Raw genomic sequence first — 21,847 nt, forward strand, 5'->3', positions numbered from 1 at the left:
GTTTATAAGTATGACAAGGGGACCCAACCTATATTTCACACATCTTTAATCTGGTTAACAAATTCTGCTTTACTTGCTGGAAGATTATTCATTAGTACTGAGAGAGTTTAACTCGGGAAATAGATTTCAGAGTTAATGGTGTGTTACCTCACTTTTTCACTGACTCAGTTACCATACTTGTAAATGCATCACTTCAGATTTTCTCTATTCTTATGGTCAGAGGAAGTAATCACACTGAGTTTTATATTTGAGCTTTGGGGAATCAATAGCTTTATAAATAGAAGTGGAAAAACATTAGCCGGTATAACTTCTTTAAAAAAATTCAGATGTAGTAAATTATTCTGTTTATTTAAATAGAACAGTAACCTCTAAACTTTATGCTTTGGTCTAATTTCCTTAAAAACAAATTGAAATCATAGAGAACTATTACATTTTAGTCCATTTATATCACCTCTGTTTTTTAGCTTGAGAATGGTACAGGGGCTCTCCCTACCTTAATTCAGTAAATGTCTTCAAATACCTTTGTAGGAATTGTAAAATTCTTCTTGTTTATATTAGGATAGCATCCAAAAATGTGCTAAGCACTTCCCAGACATAAGGAAAGACAGTCTGTGCCCCAAAGAGCTTGCACTCCAAAAAGATAAACGGAGAGGGGTGGATCCTAGTCATTAAGTATGTTTTGCCCTGCCTCAGACTTAAAGCTGGCCTGAATGGCCAGGTGAAAATTCCTCTTGCCTAGGAAAATCTTAGAACCAATGTAGTCAAGTTTACGTCTGTGCTCTTTCAGCCATTGGAGAGTATTTAAGGGCTTGTCCAGGGATCATGGCCAGGGTGCTACTTCACTCCAGCGGTCTAAGAGTTACCAGGATTAGGGGCCCAAAGGTGACATAAAGCTCTTTGCCCCACTCTTTCATTTCCTCCCCTGTCCCTCAAGACCTGTGCTGGGCACAGTTCTGCAGCTTGGCTAGACCTGAGATTTGGTCCCAAGAGGAGAGGGAAAAAGATACAAGGTACAGCCAAAGTGGTCACAGGGAAGGGTATTAGTTGTTTGTCTTTTTCAAGGAAGATGATTGTAGTAGTAGAGATAAAGAGTGCAACTAGACTGATGCAGTAATAATTGGATTCAGTTATTGGTGGCAAGAAAAAATTTGTTGAAAGAAAAAAGATGAGGTTCTAATTAACAGTTTGAACTTTGAGGTCACTTGTGTCATGATACGTTAAGTGCACAGTGGATATGAAAAGCATAAAAGGTCAGAGTTTCTCTTTTTAGAAATCTATTACTTTTCCTTTGTTCTGTAATTCTTAAATGATCACTTACTTCAGAAAGTTTAAATGTATGTAGAATCTGCTAACTTGCTGTCCTGACAATAGGGGTCAAGCTTTATTCGTTGCATCAAACCTAATTTAAAGATGACAAGTCACCATTTCGAAGGGGGACAGATTCTCTCTCAGCTTCAATGTTCAGGTAATGTGTGCCACGTACTGATTTTTGGTTTATTTTATTTTTTTTATTTTGTGTATTACAGATTCACACAAAGTTGGAATGTCTGTCATTGAAACAATGTTTCTTTAATTGGACAAATATTGCTATTGTTATTTTAATGCTCTCTAGGTACAATGAAATGATTTATATCTAATGAGTATTAGTTAATTTTGATTCTCAGTAATCAGATAATTATTTTTATATAAAAATAGTGCAGCCATTGTTTTTTAGACTTTTTCAGTATTAAATAAAAAGCTGATAAGCATTATGTACTTCACAACATTAAAATATACAATACAAATTGAAGTTCACAATGCCTAGTATAAGACTGTTCATGTAATACTTGCTCAGATAAGAAAGACTCTAGCAACCCCCATATCTGATCATTCTTTAATCCTCTATCCTCTTCCTCTCCAAACTCCTGAAAATAAAGATGAACTTTGTAGTGTGTCCCAAAAGATGGACTGAGCAGGGGGCATTAGTTTCAGAGTTGGAGACCCTTTAGAAGAAATACCTGGTCAGCACTCTTTTCATGTTTAAATTGATGGTGTTCCAGTTTAAGCACATCTGCTGAACTGCAGGAGTGTTGCAGAGAGCAAGAGGCAGTATCTGAAAAAGGCAGGTCCCAAATCACTGAAGGATTCATAGGTTAGACCCAACACCTTGGATTCTGCCTGGAAACAAATAGGCAGCCATTATAGATCATACCGTAGGACGTCTGAGTTGCAAACACCAGAGTTATGAACTCACCTGTCAACCACACACCTCTTTTGGAACTGGAAGTATGCAATCAGGCAGCAGCAGAGACCAAAAAAACAACCCCCCCAGCAAATACAGTACAGTACTGTATTAAATATAAATGACATAAAAAAAAAGGGGGGGGGGGATTTAAAAAAAAAGCTTTGGCAAGGTATGGAAATTGTTTCCGTGCTTGTTTCATTTCAATTAAGATGGTTAAAAGTAGCATTTTTCTTCTGCATAGTAAAATTTCAAAGCTGTATTAAGTCAATGTTCAGTTGTAAACTTTTGAACAACCAACCATAATGTTTTGTTCAGAGTTACAAACAGCCTCCATTCCCGAGGTGTTCGTAACTCTTAAGGTTCTACTGTAGTGCTAGGAGGTGTTAGCATGAAATGCTCCTCAATAAGTGCAGAATGTGGCTGTTTGCTATCTTCAGGTTTCTGATTGAATGGTAGATGTATCCCCCATTTTGTACACATTGTAGTGCTTTAAACTTGAGATGTCAAAAGTATGAATGGCATCCATGGAATGATATGCATCTGAAGGGAAAGGTGTACTTTTTTTGCTAAACATATATGTGTAAAAAAGCACGCTTCCTAACAGCTGATATCTGAGCATCCAGAAGCAGAGAAGGATCTAACAAGACCTTTCCATTGTACACTTGTGTCATAGATTCATAGAGTTTAAGGCCAGAAGGGACTGTAAGACCATCTAGTTTGACCTCCTGAATATCAGAAGGCCTTAAATTTTACCCAGCTAACTTGTGTTTGACTAAAGCATATCTTTCAAAAGCTATCCAGTCTTAATTTGAAGATCACAAGAAATGGAGAACCCACCACTATACTTGGTAGTTTGTGCCCAGAGTTAATCACTATCACAGTTTAAAAAAATGTTTACCTTATTTCCAATTTGACTTTGTCTGGCTTCAGCTTCCATTCTTCTGGTTCCACTGGTTCTTGTTATGCCTTTGTCCACTAGATTACACAGCCCTTCAGTCCTTTGTATTTACCCTGTGTCACAGATGACAGCTGATATAATTTTCCTCGAACCTTCTGGTTGCTTCCCCACAACCCATTGTCATCTCACCTTGTATGACTTGAGCTTTAGTTAGTCCTCATCTAAGTTTCAATCTTATACAGATACTGGATCATCTGTTTCACTGCAGCAGTCAGGTTGGACAAAACAAGGGTGGTATAATTGGGAATAATCAGCATATGAAAGACCCAAGTCTCTTTTTAGAATGCCTTATGACAGTCCCACATGCAACTATCAAATCTGTCAGTGTTGAGAGATGTTTTCTTCAGCAGTCACCTTACAATAGCTTACTGAATCTGTCATCTGGCTCTCTTCCTACCCTTCTCCCCACCCCCAACCCAAAAGAGAGAAAAGTTGACATGCCCAACAACAAACTCATCAATTTCTCTGCTGGCTTTCACCAGCTAGGAGTGGTACATACCCATTTTCAGTTTGTATCCTTGATCACTCCTAGTGCCTCTAGATCCTTAGAGAGCAACTCCAGTAGAGAAGACATAGTAGTGTCTTGAGGGGAGACAACTACTAGGTCAACAGAAAGGCAGAAGCTCAGTCCAGATGAGAACTACTTTATTTATAAATCACTGTGATAATGCCCCACAGTGCTAGAAATATGACTGTACATCTGAGCAGAGCCAACCTGAATTTGCTAGAGTATCTGCAAGTTGAAACAGATCCACTCTGCTGATACTGTGGTGGAGGCAAACAACCCTTATTTCAACTCTCATGGCATAAGTGTTCCAAATGTATTTATGCTATGACTGGTCTAATTTGGCTAAAGATTTCTGCCATTAGTACTTTAACTGTTTTTTATATCACTTAAGCTATTACAGATAATCTGTAGACCAGAGTGACACATGATAGTGAAATTCCAGAGCAACTTGTTTATGGGCCACTGTATTTATGGTCAAGGACTGAAGTTCATTTCAAGTGCCACTCAATTATCAACTGAATTTTCTGTTGACTAAATAGTATTCTAGTTTCAAGGTAGATGGTTGGGCTGTAACATGGGAGTAATCTACCTCCTCAAGATTCAATCTCAACCCAAATATCAGATCTTGCATGTCACACGTGAGTTATGCCAGAAATCTCTTGGGCATCCCACAGTTGTCATGATATCTATTAAACCTTGAGCAGAATTACCATACGCATGGACATTGACATCACTCTGTACCATCAGTTTCAGTGACTTCAGCAAAGAAGCTTGTCACTTCAGCTAAGACCTCTGCAGTGCACGAGGGCAACCGATCCATTGAAAATAGGCCCACCTGAATCTTGCCCCTATAACTCAAATATAGAATGGGTACAAGCAATCAGATCTAATTTTTTGAATGATGCTACTTGGTGGTCATGAATCTGGAAATACAATGTCCTTTCAAATTTTATGGTCATTACAGATATATGTAGCCTTGTTCTTGCACCATTATGCTACATATGAACGGCTTGCTGGGTTGCTAGAATGCTCCCAGAAAATCATGGTGCCAATAAATAAGTCAATAACATTAAATTGCATCATTCTTCATAATTCATTTATATACTTTTCTGTCTAGGTGTTTCTTTCCATTATCTTTTGTGGGTTCACTAGTTTGAGCTTAGTTTTGTTTTGTTTTGTTAACATTACAGATGTTCCTAGTTCAGCATCTGGTGTTTTGACAAGCACGTTATATTTGTCATGTCAAGTTATATTTAAGTAAAAATTAGCTAATCACAGACGCACACATGCTTAACAACTTTGCTTTAATTAGGATTCTATTAACACCATTTTCAGCAGCTAATAGCACTTGGCAAAAGGGGAGACTAAATTAATAGATGAAACTTTTTATTTTTCACAGTAAGTTTTTATAAGCACATTTTGTGCTCTAGAGCATTTTTTTACACATTATTCTGTTTGGTTGGGCAAAATAACAAATACATAACATAAAATACATAAATGTTAAACTTCTAGGAGGAGAGAGTAAAGTTTAAGCTAGAAAATAGAGATGTATAATATGAATTTCTTTGAAAAAAGATATTAATGGAAGTAAATAAAAGGTGAATGATAATACCACAAACTTCACTAAGAACAAATATGCAAAAGGAAGGATGGCAAAAAGAGTTAGTAAAAACGATCACAAATAAAATTAAAAATGAGATACAAGGTTTATTGCTAGGATTTTTTTTAAATAGCATAGAGACATGGCAGGTAGTGCATTACTTATCTGCAGATCTAGAATGGGGTGGTCAAGGATGGCTCTTGTCTCCAAAATCTAACCCAAGTTTTCTTAGTTTATTCATTCTGCAAATTGGTATAATATGTTAATACTTAACTGCCATGGATATTATGTTATTTAAGTACTTTGAGATTGTTGCACGAAAGATATTATAGAAGGTGTGGCATGAAATTCTTGTATCTGTGCTTTGACACTCTTACCATGCAACTTTGGAGCCAATTTGATGCATCAAAACATAGATATCCTTGGGGTAATAACATGGCATCCCAGAGGTTCTCTGCACTAATTCTGAGATCTTGGGTGATTTTGAACCTCCTTTGAACTCCACCTCATGGCGTGAATTGAATCTTGACTCATGCACTCTCTGGCATTCCAGTGTCTGTTCTAATTACTGTTTGCAGTATCTCCAGCCTTTTACTGATTTGGGTACCAATAAGTTGCACCTCTGGAGAAGATGGTAGAATTTATGGCTCTCTATAATAGTGGAATGAGACTATGCCTCTTTGGCTGTATCAAAGATATACAAAATGCACCTCACCAGCATTGTATGTAAACAGTGTGTGCTGGCTCTGGTGCTAATGCCAATCATCTGCACCTTTGCACTCTGCACTACCTTTCACACTGACATCATTAGCATGCCATCATACACATTAATAGTCTTTTTCCATTCAGAAATGATTGCGAGTACATAAGAGCCCTGCTAGGTGTGGTTTGTTCCTTTTTTAAGGAAGGAACAGCAAAATAGTGGCTCTGCCAAAAAAGATTTAACAGAGTAACCCATTGAAGTCTATTGGTTGCCACATATCTGGCAAGGACACACAATATCATTGCAGGCTGTCTCTGTCGTTCAGGACTACATTAATATAAATGGCAACTTGAACAGGAAATGGTGGATGCTGGGGCCAGTCCATGCAGAGCTACGTACTGCACTGGGGCCTTAGGCCAAGCATTTGAGTGCATCCAATGGGCCTAAGTCATTAACTGCTCATTAATACAAAATGATTACTTTATTTACATTTTAATGACACAAGTATTTTGTGTGTATTTCTATGACTATAGGTATGGTGTCTGTTTTGGACTTGATGCAAGGTGGCTTCCCATCACGGGCATCATTTCATGAGTTATACAATATGTACAAGAAGTATATGCCTGCCAAACTAGCTCGACTGGACCCTAGACTTTTCTGCAAGGTAACAATAGCCAGACTGGCAAATAAATTGTCCATATTTTTTTCTCTTCCTCTAGGATAGAAAATATTTACTTTGATTTATTTTGTGCCCTTTTAAGGATGTCTTTTTTATGAAATATGAACCAAACTTTTTTTTTTTTTTTTTGTTATGTTACAGGCACTATTTAAAGCCTTGGGCTTAAATGAAAATGATTACAAATTTGGATTAACAAAGGTGTTTTTTAGACCTGGCAAGGTAAATAGTATCTCTTTTCAAATGGAGTTTTTGAACATAAAGTATTGAAGATTGTGTAAGCTTCCAGAAAATATTACTTTAGAACAAAAATATATTGCATACTTAAAATAAAAAAGGTGATAGCAGAGACACAAAGATTTCCCATTAAAACATATCCATATTCAAATCATCTCTCTCTCTGAATATGAGCATTCCTGGAACAAAGGGAGGAGAAGCAGTGGAAGCTTTTATGTCTGGGAATGAGACTTCTCTACAGTGATGTAATTGTCTGACTCATTGACATAATTATCCAAAAGCTGAAGATTTTAAAAATGACTGACTTTAAGTTATGCTGGCAGGTCAAGGTTTTCAAAAATGTCTTGGTGGCTTCTCTCTTTGGGTACCCAACCTAAGATACCTTAAAGAGGCATAATTATCAGAGCGGGGCACCATAATTACTAGTCACTTTGGAAAATCTTTGCTGTATATCTTCATTTAGGCACCTAAATATGTGTGTTGATTTTCCAAAAGAACTGTGCACTCAGCAACTGCCAGAAAATGCCTGGCCTGGCGGTAGTCACTCCTGTTATCAAGAGAACATAGTAAAATGTGAAAGGAAAGTTACCTTTTCACAGGCTGAATTAATTAGAAGTTGAACTGAAGTTTCCATGGTTACAAGGTTCTGTTCACAATACTGATCTTTTACCTTTGTCCTCAATGTACTGTTAGAAAATAGACAGTCTACATTATAACCTAACTTCTTTTGTTATGTAAAACTGGTTATGTATTTAGTTTGCAGAGTTTGATCAGATAATGAAGTCTGATCCAGATCATCTAGCAGAGCTGGTTAAACGAGTCAATCATTGGCTTATCTGCAGTCGTTGGAAAAAAGTTCAGTGGTGTTCCCTCTCAGTGATTAAATGTATGTAATTTAATATTGTTTTTTAGTAAACCAAAATATGCTAACAGAGTATTGCACAGCAACTGGATCGTTGCTTCGTAATTTGAATGGTATTAATTAAGGCCCCCCCAGCCTGTAAATACTTTGTTTAATTTCAGGCATGTGAATAATCTCTTTGAAGTCAATGGGACTTCTGAGTGCTTCACCTTTATTATATATACAAATGCTTGATGAATTGGGACCTAAGTGAGTTTCACACTAGACCCTATTTCAGGATATTTGGAATCTAGAAATTTACATAGCTTAATGACCCTGCTTATTTGGAATAATAGGGCGGAAGGTCTCTCACCTTATAAAAATTACATATAAGGAAATAGTAATATGGTGTGCTTTGTGTGTTAGAGACTTTTATGAGAAAATAACTCTTTACCTAATTCATAGATCAGCTAAATCTGAAACAACATCTAATCATAGATGAGAGTTGGAGACTTGTCATATGTTTATGATTCTGGGCCATCACTTTTTAAAAATAAGTGTGTTGTGGACTCATCAAATGTATCTTTGTAGGGTATGTAGGTATCCCCTTGAACTATTTGAAATTGTAAAACCATTCAGACTCATTGAATTTCTTTTGTCTGTTTGCAGTGAAAAACAAAATAAAATATCGAGCGAGTGCCTGCATTAAAATACAAAAAACTATTCGTATGTGGCTTTGCAAGAGAAAGCACAAACCACGGTAAGACGGAAGGGGTTTCATAAGGTTCAAAAACGGCTTGGTTTTATTTTTTAAAATTTACATATTTGTTATGCTTAACTGAATAATTTTAAAGTGGGGATGTCAAATAATAACTTATGCTTGCAATATTTGTAAAGTGTACATTTAGATTTTGCATTCATGCTTCTTCAAATTGAATGGATGAGTAACACTTATTAGAAAATGAATGGAATTATTATACAGTATTCTGATTTGTCCAAATGAGAATTTGAAATATAAACAAGCCACCTTGATAGCAGGGAGCACTTAGCTATTCTTCTTGAACAAAAGGGCATGAATGGAGGACTTATTATTACTGAAGCGATGCAACTGAAAAAACCCCCACCCTCTTCCATTTTGAATATTTCTGTCTACTATTATAAGTATCACTTAAGAGTTCTATAGCTGAAACAGACATGGAGAAATATTTTTATCTTTGTTTTCAGTTTGTATACTTTCTGCATTTGCAATCTATTTTACTGTTTTCTCTGGTGGTAATTTTCTTCTGTTTATTTGGGTCTTTCACACAAGATACGGAAGAGAGAGAAATCTTTTTTTTTAATAAGAAAATGTGATTGTAAAGCCATAAAGAAGGCAAAGTTGTATCCAAAATTACTTATAAACATTTTTTTTTAATTGACTATATCTCACTTTATTGGTTGATTAATTCAGTCCTTTAAAAGGTCTCATGCTGAAGCACTGTACAGCACAGGGAACACCTGCTGGGTAGTTGAGATTCTGTGATGATTCAGGTTTCAATACTGCTTCAGTTTAAGTAAATGACAAAACTCAATCTTTAGCCACTCAGACTTCTCCAGTAATGGTTCCTTTAATAATTTGTTTTTGAGATGTGGACATAGATCCACTAGAGATCACAAATGCATTTCACATTCTGTAGGTCTCCTTCTGATCATAGAATTTGGTCATTGCTAATTCACTATGTTAATAGTGAAAAGCTCTATGTGCCAGTGCCCGTCCTCTGTGCCATTCAATCCCCTGTATGTTTTTGTTTGATTTGCAGAGTTACGGGGCTTGTCTATATGGGATGGCAGTGTAGACTGAGGTTGTGATGTGTAAAGCACACTAACATGTTGCACATTAATTGGTCCATGTGGACTCTGCCGATGTGCACTAAAAGTTCCCTAGTATGCTTTAACATTGTGCTGTTTGAAACAGCACTACGTTAAAGCGCACTAGCAAGACCTACATGCATCACATTAGTGTGCTTTAGTAATCCCAGCCCCATAGTGCATGTTACCACATGTCAACCTATGTAGACATGCCCGAAGTTTAAACAGCAGATTTAAAAAAGGAAAACAGGGTTAAAAATTAGTAGGACTATTTACTGATAATTTTAAAACTATTTATCACCTACTTTACAAAACATCTTAAAATGTAGTGATCTGCCTTTTTTATATTCACAGCATTGATGGCCTAATAAAAGTGCGTACACTGAAAAAGAGACTTGATAAATTTAATGAAGTAGTAAGTGCTCTTAAAGAGGGAAAACCAGAGATGAGCAAGCAGATCCGGGATCTGGAATTATCTATTGATGCTTTGATGGTCAAGATTAAGGTATAGCATAACTGACTTATAACTTTTGAGATGGTTTTTAACTTCATCTGAAATAGAAGGCCAAAGGCTTTATTTATAGTTAGCACTTAATCCAGAGTTTTTAATGTAGGTGCCTTAAATCAGGCTCCTAAATTCATGTTTAGGCATCTAAATAAAGAGGCCTGATCTTAAGAAATGTCAAGTGCTGCCGAATCCCCTTACTTTTAGTCATGCTGAGCACTCATAACTAAATTTAAGGCACCTACAAGTATTTTGCACCTAAATCCATACATAGGCACCCTAACTCTGAGCATCTAAATTAGAAAATTTGGTTTTAATTCATATTGTGATGGATTAGCAACACTTTTAATGTTGTCAGATAAACGTATCATAGAAGATTAGGGTTGGAAGGGACCTCAGGAGTTCTTCTAGTCCAACCCCCTGCTCAAAGCAGGACCAACCCCAACTAAATCATCCCAGCCAGGGCTTTGTCAAGCTGAACCTTTATATTAAATAATCTTTGTCTAATGCTGCATAATATGGTGTTTAGAATAATATACAGTAGCAATGTTTTTAATTAATCAGGCTTTTGGTATTATCCTAATTGCTTAGTAGAACTTTGTGCTTAAAAAGTTTTGCATAACTATTGATCCAAAGATTATCACAAGGCCAACAACGTTATCTAACAAGGGTATTTAAATGTTTTCTTTTTGCTTCTCAATGAGCCCATGTGTTGGTGAGTTTGAAAATGTCTTCTGAAGAGGTTTATGTGTGATATCTGATTGAAGAACTTCTGGGAATAGCAGATTTAGCTCAGAAGAGTGAAAAGAATGAGTACGAGGAATAACTTAAGGAGGCTACGTCTTTAGTGTTTGATTCTACTGAAGCACTGCCAAAACTCCAATTTTAGTCTTATATGGAAACTTCTCTGACTATAATTAAAGGACTGTCCCAAGGCTGGTAGCTTTGAGATTTGGCCCCAGGGTTGTTAATAGAAAGTCAAAACAAAATTTACAAAGATTATCTCCCAGTGGTGGGATTCAGGGCTGGTTTAAAGGCAGGTGTATTTGTGTGTGCATGGGCTGGGGAAAGAGGTCCAGTCAGTGGGCAAGTGCTGCATTTGAGAAGGGTCATAATGCAAGTACCAGAAGTGCTGTCAGACACTGTTCTGGCTCCTAGAAAAAGTGCTGGAATAGCATCACAGCGTGTTCTGGCTGGACTCAAGTTCTGGGCCCAGGGCCACTCCACTGGCAGTGTGTGTGGGGGGGAGGGTGGTCTCAGATACCACTGAAAAATGACTCTGTAAATTTTCATGGCCACTGATGATTTCACTTTGTTTTTCAGGAGCACTTACGCTTGTACCATGAGTGAAACATGCTCATGTTTCTCTGTCCCTCTGCTCTTCCTGAGGGGTATCTGTGTTAGTCTGTATACAGCAAAAACAATGAGAGTCCTGTAGCACCTTAAAGACTAACACATTTCTGCGGGCATAAGCTTTCGTGGGCTGCAACCCACGACATCTGATGAAGTGGGTTGCAGTGCACGAAAGCTTATGCCTGCAGAAATTTGTTAGTCTTTAAGGTGCTATAGGACTCTCGTTGTTTCTGCTCTTCCTGTGTACTGTATTCCTGTGATCAAGCAGAGGAAATATGCAGAATTTTTCATATTAATTTACGTCATCTTAAATGGTGCGTGGTTATTTTAATCTTCCCCCATCCCAAAAGCAGAGCAGGGAGGTAGAATGAAGGGACGTTGAGACTGAAGCACATTGGAAGAAATCTAACACATTGGACTTTATTGTGAGTGGTCCTACTGTCTAGGAATATGACATTTTAACAATGGTCCCATTGCAGTGGGATAATATCTTTTTTGACATTTGAGATCCCAGTTAAAAAAACACTGAAGATTTTACCACAGAGCAGGTAGAATTTTGACCTTAGTCAATCTTTATAGTGCCCCTTTAAAACAAATAACAGAATGTGAAAATGGTGAATCATCTACTATGAGAAGAACACATGACATCTGAGAGAAAAATAAACTGAATACAGATAAAATTTCATACTTGTTTGTTTGCATGAATCAATGTGAAAAGGGGAAGATAGTGAAGAGGGTATAAAATAAAACTGTTGCTATCACACATTTTCAACATTGTCCACTTAAAGCATTTGCATAATATTAAGGTCATTTTTCCTGCAGGTGTGTGTATTTCTTTGTTTTATACTTGGCAAGTACTAAAAATGTCACGCAGCGATGTGAGTTCCAGGGTGTAAAACCATGCTGCGTTGCCAAATGATCAGCATTATATGCAACTGATCCGGAATTAAGCAGATGTGATACAGAATCCATGCAGGAAATAGATCTACCAAGTATGGCGCTAATTGCCATCCCTTGTCCTAGAATTTTAAAGGATGAATATCTTTCTTGAGGTGCAAGGGTTGAAAAGGGATGACATGCTTCAAAGAGGGGAGTTCCCAGGCAGGCCTCAGCTGTAAGGATGAAGATTATCTGAGGTGCAAAGTTAGAACTCCTATTGTGCTCTCACAAAACAAACAAACCACAAAAAATGCAAATGCCATGTACCTGTAATGCACTTTTATAGGGCTTTATATTTTTCAAAATGCTGATGAATAACAAATATTCATATAATCATAGAATATTAGAGTTGGAAGGGACCTCAGGAGGTCATCTAGTCCAACCCCCTGCTCAAAGCAGGACTAACCTCAGCTATATCATCCCAGCTAGGGCTTTGTCAAGCCTCAGCTTAAAAACCTTATATTTTTTAACTTTATATTGATTAATATAATCCCGTATATTCAATACTTTATTTTCCAGGCCACTGTGATGCCTAGGGAACAGATACAGAAAGAATATGATGCTCTAGTTAAGAGCTCAGAGCAGCTTCTGAGTGAGCTACAGAAAAAGAAGCAGCAAGAGGAGGAAGCAGAGAGGCTGAGAAGAATCCAGGAGGAAATGGAAAGAGAAAGGAAAAGACGTGAAGAGGAGGAGCAACGTCGCAGAAAGGAAGAGGAGGAGAGGCGACTGTGAGTGTTGAATTACATTATCAGTTCTGGATTCAAAAGCAAACAGAAATGACAATCTAACCAATGTATTGTTTAATATTAGAGTGGCATCTAGATTCATTTTGGTGACCCATTATGCTGGCTGCTGTACAGACATAGTCTCTGCCCTGAAGATCTTACAATCTAAATATAGACAAGACAGACAAATCGAGGAGAGAGAGAACTAGAGTCAGAGTGGTGAAGTGACACCTCTGGCACAGCTGGGACTAAAAGGTCTCCTGACTCCTAGTCCAAAGCTCCATCCGAAGTTGTCATTGGACAACTCTGCCTCTCAAGTTGCTATTTAGATTTATGTAAGAATCTTGTATGTTTCTAATTTATTTACATTCTGTTATTATTTACATCATTATCAAATGCTTTCTTTTTTTAATTTTTTTTTATTTCTTGTATTAGAAAATCTGAGATTGAGGCAAAGCGAAAACAGGAAGAGGAAGAGAGAAAAAGAGGGAAGAGGAAGAAAAACGTATTCAGGTAACATTTTAATTAAACTTTCCTGATCTTTCATTTAAATCATCCTGTTATCCTCTTTGAGCTATTAAGTCTAGAGGTCCCATTCCCAAGATTATGAAACAGTGTTGTGATTACTGTAATTAATATAAGCATTGACAGAAACAAATAGTGGAATTATAGTTAGGTAATGTAATAACTGCAAAAGCGGGAAGGAGGGAGAAATTAATAGTGATTGGTAAGAAGAAAAACATTTTCCAGGTAAGAGTACGAGTGTGCGTGAATGAGAAACAGAGAGAGAGAGTCGTTTTAGATGGCAGGAGTTGCAGCATAGGGTTTGTTCAAACAATGTCCAGTTTGTGTGGAACAGCATCAACTCAAGGAAAGCTGGTGATAGATGAGATGATAAAGAGAAACTGAGGCTATTTATGTGAGTTGAGCATGAACAAAGCAATATTGAACAGAATCCTCAAATTCATGGGGACTCATTAGCATTTTTGTAGATATGACTGAATGCAGATGTCAGAAGGTGCCATTTTAACAATCACTCCTTTGTACATTCCATCTCTTAATAGGCAGAGGTGAAATGACTGTGTGGGAAGAGATAACTAGAAAAAACTAAGGGCTAAATATTTTAATTAAAGGAAGGTTAGAGGCAGCACTGCCACCAAAATATGAGAAGAAGGAATATGATGGGCAGGAGTGGAACTGAGACAGAAAGGAACTGGAAATGTTCTTGTAGCTATAGAGGCAGACCAGGATGATGCACAATGACTTGTGCTTCCCCCAAGATTAAGTAAGATGAGGGAGGAGGAGTCATTGTCAGCAGAAATGTTGTTTGTTACACTGAGGAGAGCATTTTGCATATGACCAAAGCAGAATCAAGACTGAAATGAATCAATATGATTACAAAAGGAGATTGACTTTATAACAGAAGGCTATACACACTCCTCTTCTCTTTCTGCCTCTCCCACACAACCCCAGCAGCTTGAAAAGAGAAAAGATAAGGATGAGGATTGGTAATTAAAGAATGTCAGGGTAAAGGACTCTTTTTCATGAAAAATATGGACAAAAGCAGACTTTAAAGAGTTGGGAAAGGTACCAAAGGTAAAGCTGTTGACAAAGGCACTGGTGTACAGAGTATGCATTGGGAATGGGACTAAATCGTTTGTGTAATATACATTGCACAGTATATTGGGTGTTTATTTTTTTTAAGTTTTTAACTGGGGCGCTTAATTTCTTCGGTGTGTAAATGAGAACTGGGTGAAATATTTTGGCTGAAACTTTTTTGGCAGTATCAAAATATTTCAAAAATTCATATCAGTTTTACCTAATAGTTTTAGCTGCCCAGATTCTGAAAAAATCAAGTGGTTTTAGTTTTTTAGTTCAAAACAACTTTTTACTTTAACATTTCCTTTGACTGTATTTTTATAGAAGTGGTCAAAATTGGGAAAAAAAAAAGTTTTCTTTGGCCCAAAACAATTTTTTTTTTAACTTTCGAATTTACTGAAATTTTTGAGCAATTAAGTTTTCAGTTCAAGCCTAAACAATTCAATACATTTTTTTTTGGAATTGCTGGCAAACCAAACAATCCTTTAGTCAAGCAGCTCTGGTTTTTGGACAACAACAACATCCATGAGTTGTATTTTACCCTAAATTATTGACATATGCTGTCATTCTTTGCTCCATGTTAATGTAGTTTTTGTCTGGGAATCTACATGTACACTAAGGAATATTTTTTTATTTGTATTATTGTAGCACCAAGTTATGGACGAGGACACGATTATGCTAGATGCTATACAAAAAGATAGTGCCTGCCCCAAAGAGTTGATAATATATATACATACCTTCATTATAAATGAGTTTGTTTTCTTACTTTCCTGAGTCCTTGAATAATTTAAATTTAAATTCATACCAACCATAGATCACTGTTTTACTTGTTCTACACAGAAAGCATGTTTTTTTTCTCACCAGTGATGGCAGGTTACAAAATCATTCTCTCCAATGTTTCTTGCATTGTCTCTGTTTATGAACGTTCTCTTAAGTAGTTATAAATTATACATTTCCAGTGCATTGCTTCAGCAGTCAGTGTTAAGAGAGAGTAATGGCTAGTGCTAGAAATATCCGGTCTCTCCCAGGATGTCCAAGTGGAGGTGCTGGCCTTTGCCTTTGGATAATCTGGACTTTTAAAATGTTTCTTTAAAGCTCATTCCCAAAATCATGATTCAGTCTTTGGGGTATTTGCAGTTCGGTACAAAGAAAACACCAGATTTGCTCTATTAAATGTCTTACCAAAGCTACATTCAGGCTATATCAATGCAGATAGCAATCCTGACATAAACCTAGAGATTTTCAGGATGCTTACTGCTATCAAGGGGGACAAAACTCTCTCTAGGAATATTACCTACAGTGCTATATAGCATCTGAGCTTTTACACCACAAAATAGTCTTGCCCCTGCCTCTCATGCCTTATAGACGTGTGAGGACACCTTGATGTGTTTTATATATGGAATAATTGAGTCACATTTTGAATTATGAGGCTATAGTTCAGTTAATGGGCTCAAATGATTTGATAAACCAAATCATTGGAACGAAGCTGCAATTGAAACTGTTGCTCTCTAATGTATCTCATGCTATACATGCATCAGAAAACTCTCTCTCTGTACCTTTTCTGTTTCTACTACTGTCACTGTCTCCCCTCATTGATAGTTCCTGTTTCTGCCTTTTCCCTTCCCAATCATCTGTACCTACCACTTGAGGAGTTTTCCCAGCTGTTTCAATGGCTCTTCTTTGTTTATTAAAGATATCGTTTCCCGAAGTGCAAGTATAACTTGCTCTTCAGTCACACTGGTGATGTGACAGCTTTGAGCTATACGAGGATTTTGCATACAAAATAATGCACTTAATTCTGCAAATCATGTGTTCATTGTTTGGTTTTTTTTAAATTCACCTTTGTAGGATTATCACTTGCCTAATTATTTATCTTTGTAGTAGTTTCTGTTGGGTGGGTGGGTGAGTATAAAGCATTTTATTAAAGACACATGTCTTTACTATGCAGGCTGAAATTGAGGCACAACTAGCTAGAGAGCGTGAAGAAGAGACCCAACAACAGGCAGTTCTTGAACAGGAACGTCGTGACCGTGAGCTTGCGATGAGAATTGCACAAAGTGAAGCAGAGCTCATCAGTGATGATGCTCAGCTTGATTTAGGATTGCGTAGGTATGGTAATTTATTGGTCTTACTTTACGTTTAAAGTTTTTCATATAAAGATTCCATTGCTCTAAAATACAGAGCCCTTCTGTGTTTTTAATTAAGAAATAAAAGTAAAATATATTGGAATATAATATTTTCCAAATAATGCTATCAAATTTCTTGAGACAAGGGATTAGCCGTTCTAAAGCAGTGAGTACTGCACTTGAACTCTCACAAGCAAACAATTAAAAATAATAACTATAAACTTTTATATAAGGATTTGATTAAAGAGAAATATACAATCGATAATATTGAATAACTAAAATTATTTGAATTTTATTAATAACACTTTTTAATTACTAAAAATATGCCAGCAAGCACATTAGATCACGTGACCACACACTCCCCAATATTCCTAACCACAAGTTTGTGCCCCGCCAGTTCTGCCTGTCCCTCACATCTCTGGTACGCAGCTAATGCAGTGGAGACACATTGCAGGCCTGAAAGAATATGCCATTAGACACGTACTTTGTTATCCTGGGAACTGGAAGTGCAGATCTTGATGTTCCAGGCAGATGAAAGTCCTTTTGCAGATGAATATGCCTTAATGATGCAAGATTAAACTCTAACTAGCTGTCAGGAGACTTCTGCAGGCAAGCAGGTCGCACATTTTGGATTTTATAAATTGTTGTGACCTGTAAACAGGTCATTCTGTCAACAGACTCAACTTTTTGGTTCAGTGTACTCACATTCCATGTTGGATCTATTTGACTTTTATAGCTAGTCCATATTTTATTAATCTTCTCAAGTTGATAAGTGCATAAAATAAATAAGGTATATGCGGTATGTCTGAAATACAAGATTGGTAAAATCACAGCACTGTAAAATCATAAAAATAGCTTATTTATCTTTACACTGTAATGTATTATATTTTTATCACTTTTATGTTAAGTAAATGAATACATTGCCATTTTGCTTTCTTAGTCCATTGATATTTACTGGCTTGGTTACAGTATTTGGTACCAAAATACACACTAGACCTTTTTAATTTAGGCTAGTCTATCACTTCTGGATGTGCTATTTCATTGCATATTTTTGGAGAGAAATCTAAATGTGTATATTTATTATCTGTGTACAATACATAAGGATGTATGCAATATGAGTTACTGTTGATGCTGTATTTGTGTACATTCAGGACATGTGGGTCTGTATCATGACAAACCATTTCAATTCTAAGCGTCTTTTCACAGATTGGATGCTGAAATTACTCAGCGTGTTCCAGTAGTTGCTAAGTAAGGATTGTTCCATTTTTTTTGTAGTGTGTAAAATTGCATCAGTTGCATGTCTGAGCCTTTGATTCAGAAAGATGAAATTAGTTGATTATGTGCAAATAAATAAATTACAGATTATAATGTGAGAATATAAAACATAGCCATAAGGCTTTTCTGAATTATTTTAATTTTAACTTTTTCTAATCATGTTACTCTGATCAATAAATTCAGAATATTAAAGAAGAAAAATAAGCTTCATAAATCCCTAGCCTGGATCAAATAAAAATCATTAGATGATAAATCAAAGGAGGATGGGATAGACGTAAAAATCAAACCTCTTGACATTTCAGATTTTTAGAAAGCTGATTAGGAAATTACTAGACTAACCTAAATATCTTCTATTTGCAGAGTCAATGGAACAAGGCCTCAAATGACTGCGTATGACACATTTTTTTCACTGAGTTTTGCACTACTTTCTTATTAGAATAATAATTCTCTTATTAGAAGAAACTCTTGTGTTGTCCTTTTATTATTTAACTGTTCCCCTGTAATAGTTCCCATGTAAACATTGTATCCATTAACCTTTCATAATCAATTTTAATACTTCATACCTCATACTTTGTTTATGTCTAAGGATTGTTTAAAGTTAATTATAAATAGTGTAAGTAGATTCAATGTCTAGCAAATACCATTAATTTTAACCATCTCATGTGAAAGTGGCAAACATTCAGAAGGAACTATTACAATATAAATGAGTATTTGGTTGAAGTTTGCTGCTCCTGCATTAGTGTTATCTTAGACATAATATACCATCCCAGTTATAACAGACTTTATTAATATTTGAATATAACTCTTTTCTTACGTACACTTATCAATTTTCTTATAGGGAACAAATGGCCAAAGAAATGTCAGACGTTTTGTCTAGGTGGGTGAATAGACCATCTGAAATTAAATTAATCAATTAAATGAAATCATAAACTGAAATGGGCTGATGCATATAAAATAATGGAATTGCTCAGTAAATTAAATAAATCAACCTTTTCTTTTGGATGAAATTGCTGTATCAGTACACTTCCTATTCAAAATCATTATCTGATTTCTTTCTTTAATTATTTTGTCATGACATTTACTTGACTGCACAAACATGCTCAGAGGGAAATTATCAGTAAATTGCACGTTAAGGTTTCTGTTTGAATAATTTCAATAGATGACAAAAAGCTTCTTAAGAGCATTCTTTTTCCACTGTATCTGAGATGATGCTGACAAGTTTCCAAAATTTTCAGGAAGCATGCTTACAAGTTCAGGATAGTGTTAATAAGGACATCATAAGTATTATGTTTATGTAACTGTAAGTAGCTTTTTAATAAGAAATTAAATCCAGACATAATTCCATTTCAAACAAAATGAAAATTTGAAGATTACTTTGTTGTTACAACCCTTGAAAAAGTACTCTGAAGCATTAAAACCCAAAATGCCAGATGGTGTCTCTTCAGCAATGTTGGTATAATAATGTAGCAGTTTTATAGACATTGCAGAAATGAAGGAAAATACAGGATAACACTCCTGTATATGCTAAATAAAATTGTTTTATTGAGTTACTAACTAAAAGGTGTCTCTTGTAACCTCGAGGATAAAAAGCAGCCTTATGACATGCTGTCCTGAAGTTCACATAAAATTTTTCAGTCTTTTGCATTTTTTAACATAAACCCTTATGCTGTGTGTATATGATCTTAAGATATTCGTACGTTTGTTGTGGCATTTCTTAATTGTAGTGCTGATAGTATTGAACACAGCAGATGCTTGCGTTTGCACAAAAACATTGTATGTATTTTTTAACAGGAAAAAAGGAAGATTATCATATCCAGTTGAAATTGCTGGGGGAACATAAGTAGGGAGGTTGTAGAGTAACTATATAAGAACCAAGCTGAGTCACTGGAGATAAAATGCCCTGTACTTCCAGAAAGTATCACAGGAACTTTGGCCAAAGGTGGTACAGCATAGTTTTTAAGTTCCATCCATAACCCAGCATTTTTAATATACACTAGTGTGACTGGTAACTTGTCAAATTCCATTGTTGAGAAATGTTTGATTCATCTTTGAGTGGTGGTCCCTATATTTATTCCACACATGAGATATGCATACACATTATGCGCCCGATTTCAGAATTTCTTACAAGCAATGCCTGTTGGCCTGTGTATGCTTCATAGATCGCTTCCCACTCCCCAACAAAGTCATAAAAGGATGGTGCAGTTCGATGCAGAGTAATGTGGCTACAAAGCAGTCCAAGCAACAGCACCCAAAGGCTGCACCCTCTGATAAGGGACACAAGAGACTTGGCCTTTTGGGAAGAAAGGGCTTCTCTTCCACTTCCCTCCAGGATTTCTAATTATCAGGCCCTCATGTCCAATTACAATTGTATCAATTATGCTAGATTTCTAGAGTTTAAGAACAAACTCCCTTGATTCCGCTTCTAGGTGTTAGTAGATGAGGACAAATTGGCCAAAACTTCACTCCACATCACGGTGGATGTAGCAGATTCCACATTGATGGAGATGGCTAAGGTCATTATCATGAGGAAAGACTTGTGATTGCAGTCCTCAAGTTTCAGCTACAGAGCAATCAGCTCTCTGCCCTTCAGCTATCTGTGCTTCGATACCGTCAACCTCTTCCACAAGAAAATGGATGAGTCTCTCTCCTCCCTGAAAGACTCTAACAGCGCTTCACTCACTGGGCGTTTATTCCGCTGACCCCAAGAGGAAGAATTATAGACAGTCATATAGAATAAGACCAATTCCTCAGGTCTTTTGTCATCAGCTTATTCAGGAGCCACCACGCAAGAGACAGAGAGGGTCTAGACCTGGGAACTCAGCCTCTGCAACATCTACTGCCAATTTGTACTCTAATCCCCAGGCGAAAAGTTTCTTCTGATGGGACTGTCAAGACCCACGTCCCTTATTGATGTCTCTTCATTCCCCTGTTCAGATGTCTGGAGGCTGCCTTATCCAATTTGTCAAAGACTGGAGGACCCTAACTATAGACATATGGGTATTAGAGATTATCAGTGGAGGCTATCCAATCGAGTTTCTGACAACTCCTTCCTACAAACCCCCTTCCCGGTTCCTCACAGGGACCATTCTCACAAAGCGATTTTATGACAGAAGGTGAACTCCTTGCTCCTCAGGGGAGCCATAGAAAAGATTCCACCTCAACACCACAGGAAGGAATTCTATTCTTCTTACTTCCAGATCCCCCAAGAAGAATGGCGGATAGAGGCCAATTCTCAATCTGTGTCAGTTAAACAAGTTTATCTGAAAACTAAAATTCTGCATGAGCTCCTTGGCATCAATAATTCCCTCATTAGAGGAGGGCACATGGTTTTCAGCTCTTGACATGAAAGACTCATTTTTCTGTATAGGTATCCATCCATCGCACAGGAAGTTCCTTAGGTTTCTCTTCCACTAAGACAATTACCAATTCAAAGCCTTCCCCTTCAGTCTGGCCACAACACACGTGGTTTCACAAATCCATTTCGACCCCTCAGGATGCATATACTTCATAGGGCGATGTTAGACTTGACTACGGCAAAAGTGTATTTACCTCTTAAAAGGTTTCACGCCATGAGCACTCCCGTACACCAGATTGCTATCAGACCGAGGATGTCAGTCAGAACTTGTCCTTCCCTCCTTGACCACATGGCTGTATGCACACACGACACCATTCACCAGGCTACATCTGCCATGCTTACAAGCCTGGCGTCTCTCCATATACTCACCAGAGA

The 21,847-nt window shown here is 36.9% G+C and overlaps 1 protein-coding gene across 1 annotated transcript in view; it reads left to right on the forward strand.

Annotated features, from left to right (window-relative positions):
- MYO6 (myosin VI) overlaps nt 1-21,847 on the forward strand; it is a 116,612-nt gene that overhangs the window by 79,000 nt on the left and 15,765 nt on the right. Inside the window, 13 exon segments of the mRNA XM_067532704.1 lie at nt 1,372-1,465; nt 6,527-6,657; nt 6,814-6,891; nt 7,663-7,792; nt 8,417-8,507; nt 9,950-10,100; nt 12,912-13,120; nt 13,553-13,593; nt 13,596-13,630; nt 16,665-16,825; nt 18,049-18,090; nt 18,478-18,507; nt 18,956-18,994. Of these exon segments, the coding sequence (XP_067388805.1) occupies nt 1,372-1,465; nt 6,527-6,657; nt 6,814-6,891; nt 7,663-7,792; nt 8,417-8,507; nt 9,950-10,100; nt 12,912-13,120; nt 13,553-13,593; nt 13,596-13,630; nt 16,665-16,825; nt 18,049-18,090; nt 18,478-18,507; nt 18,956-18,994 (1,232 nt within the window).

Source organism: Emydura macquarii, unplaced genomic scaffold (assembly GCF_026122565.2).
Source record: "Emydura macquarii macquarii isolate MOO-44397 ecotype Brisbane River unplaced genomic scaffold, CSIRO-AGI_Emac_v2 contig_3295, whole genome shotgun sequence".
Classification (NCBI taxonomy): Eukaryota; Metazoa; Chordata; order Testudines; family Chelidae; genus Emydura; species Emydura macquarii.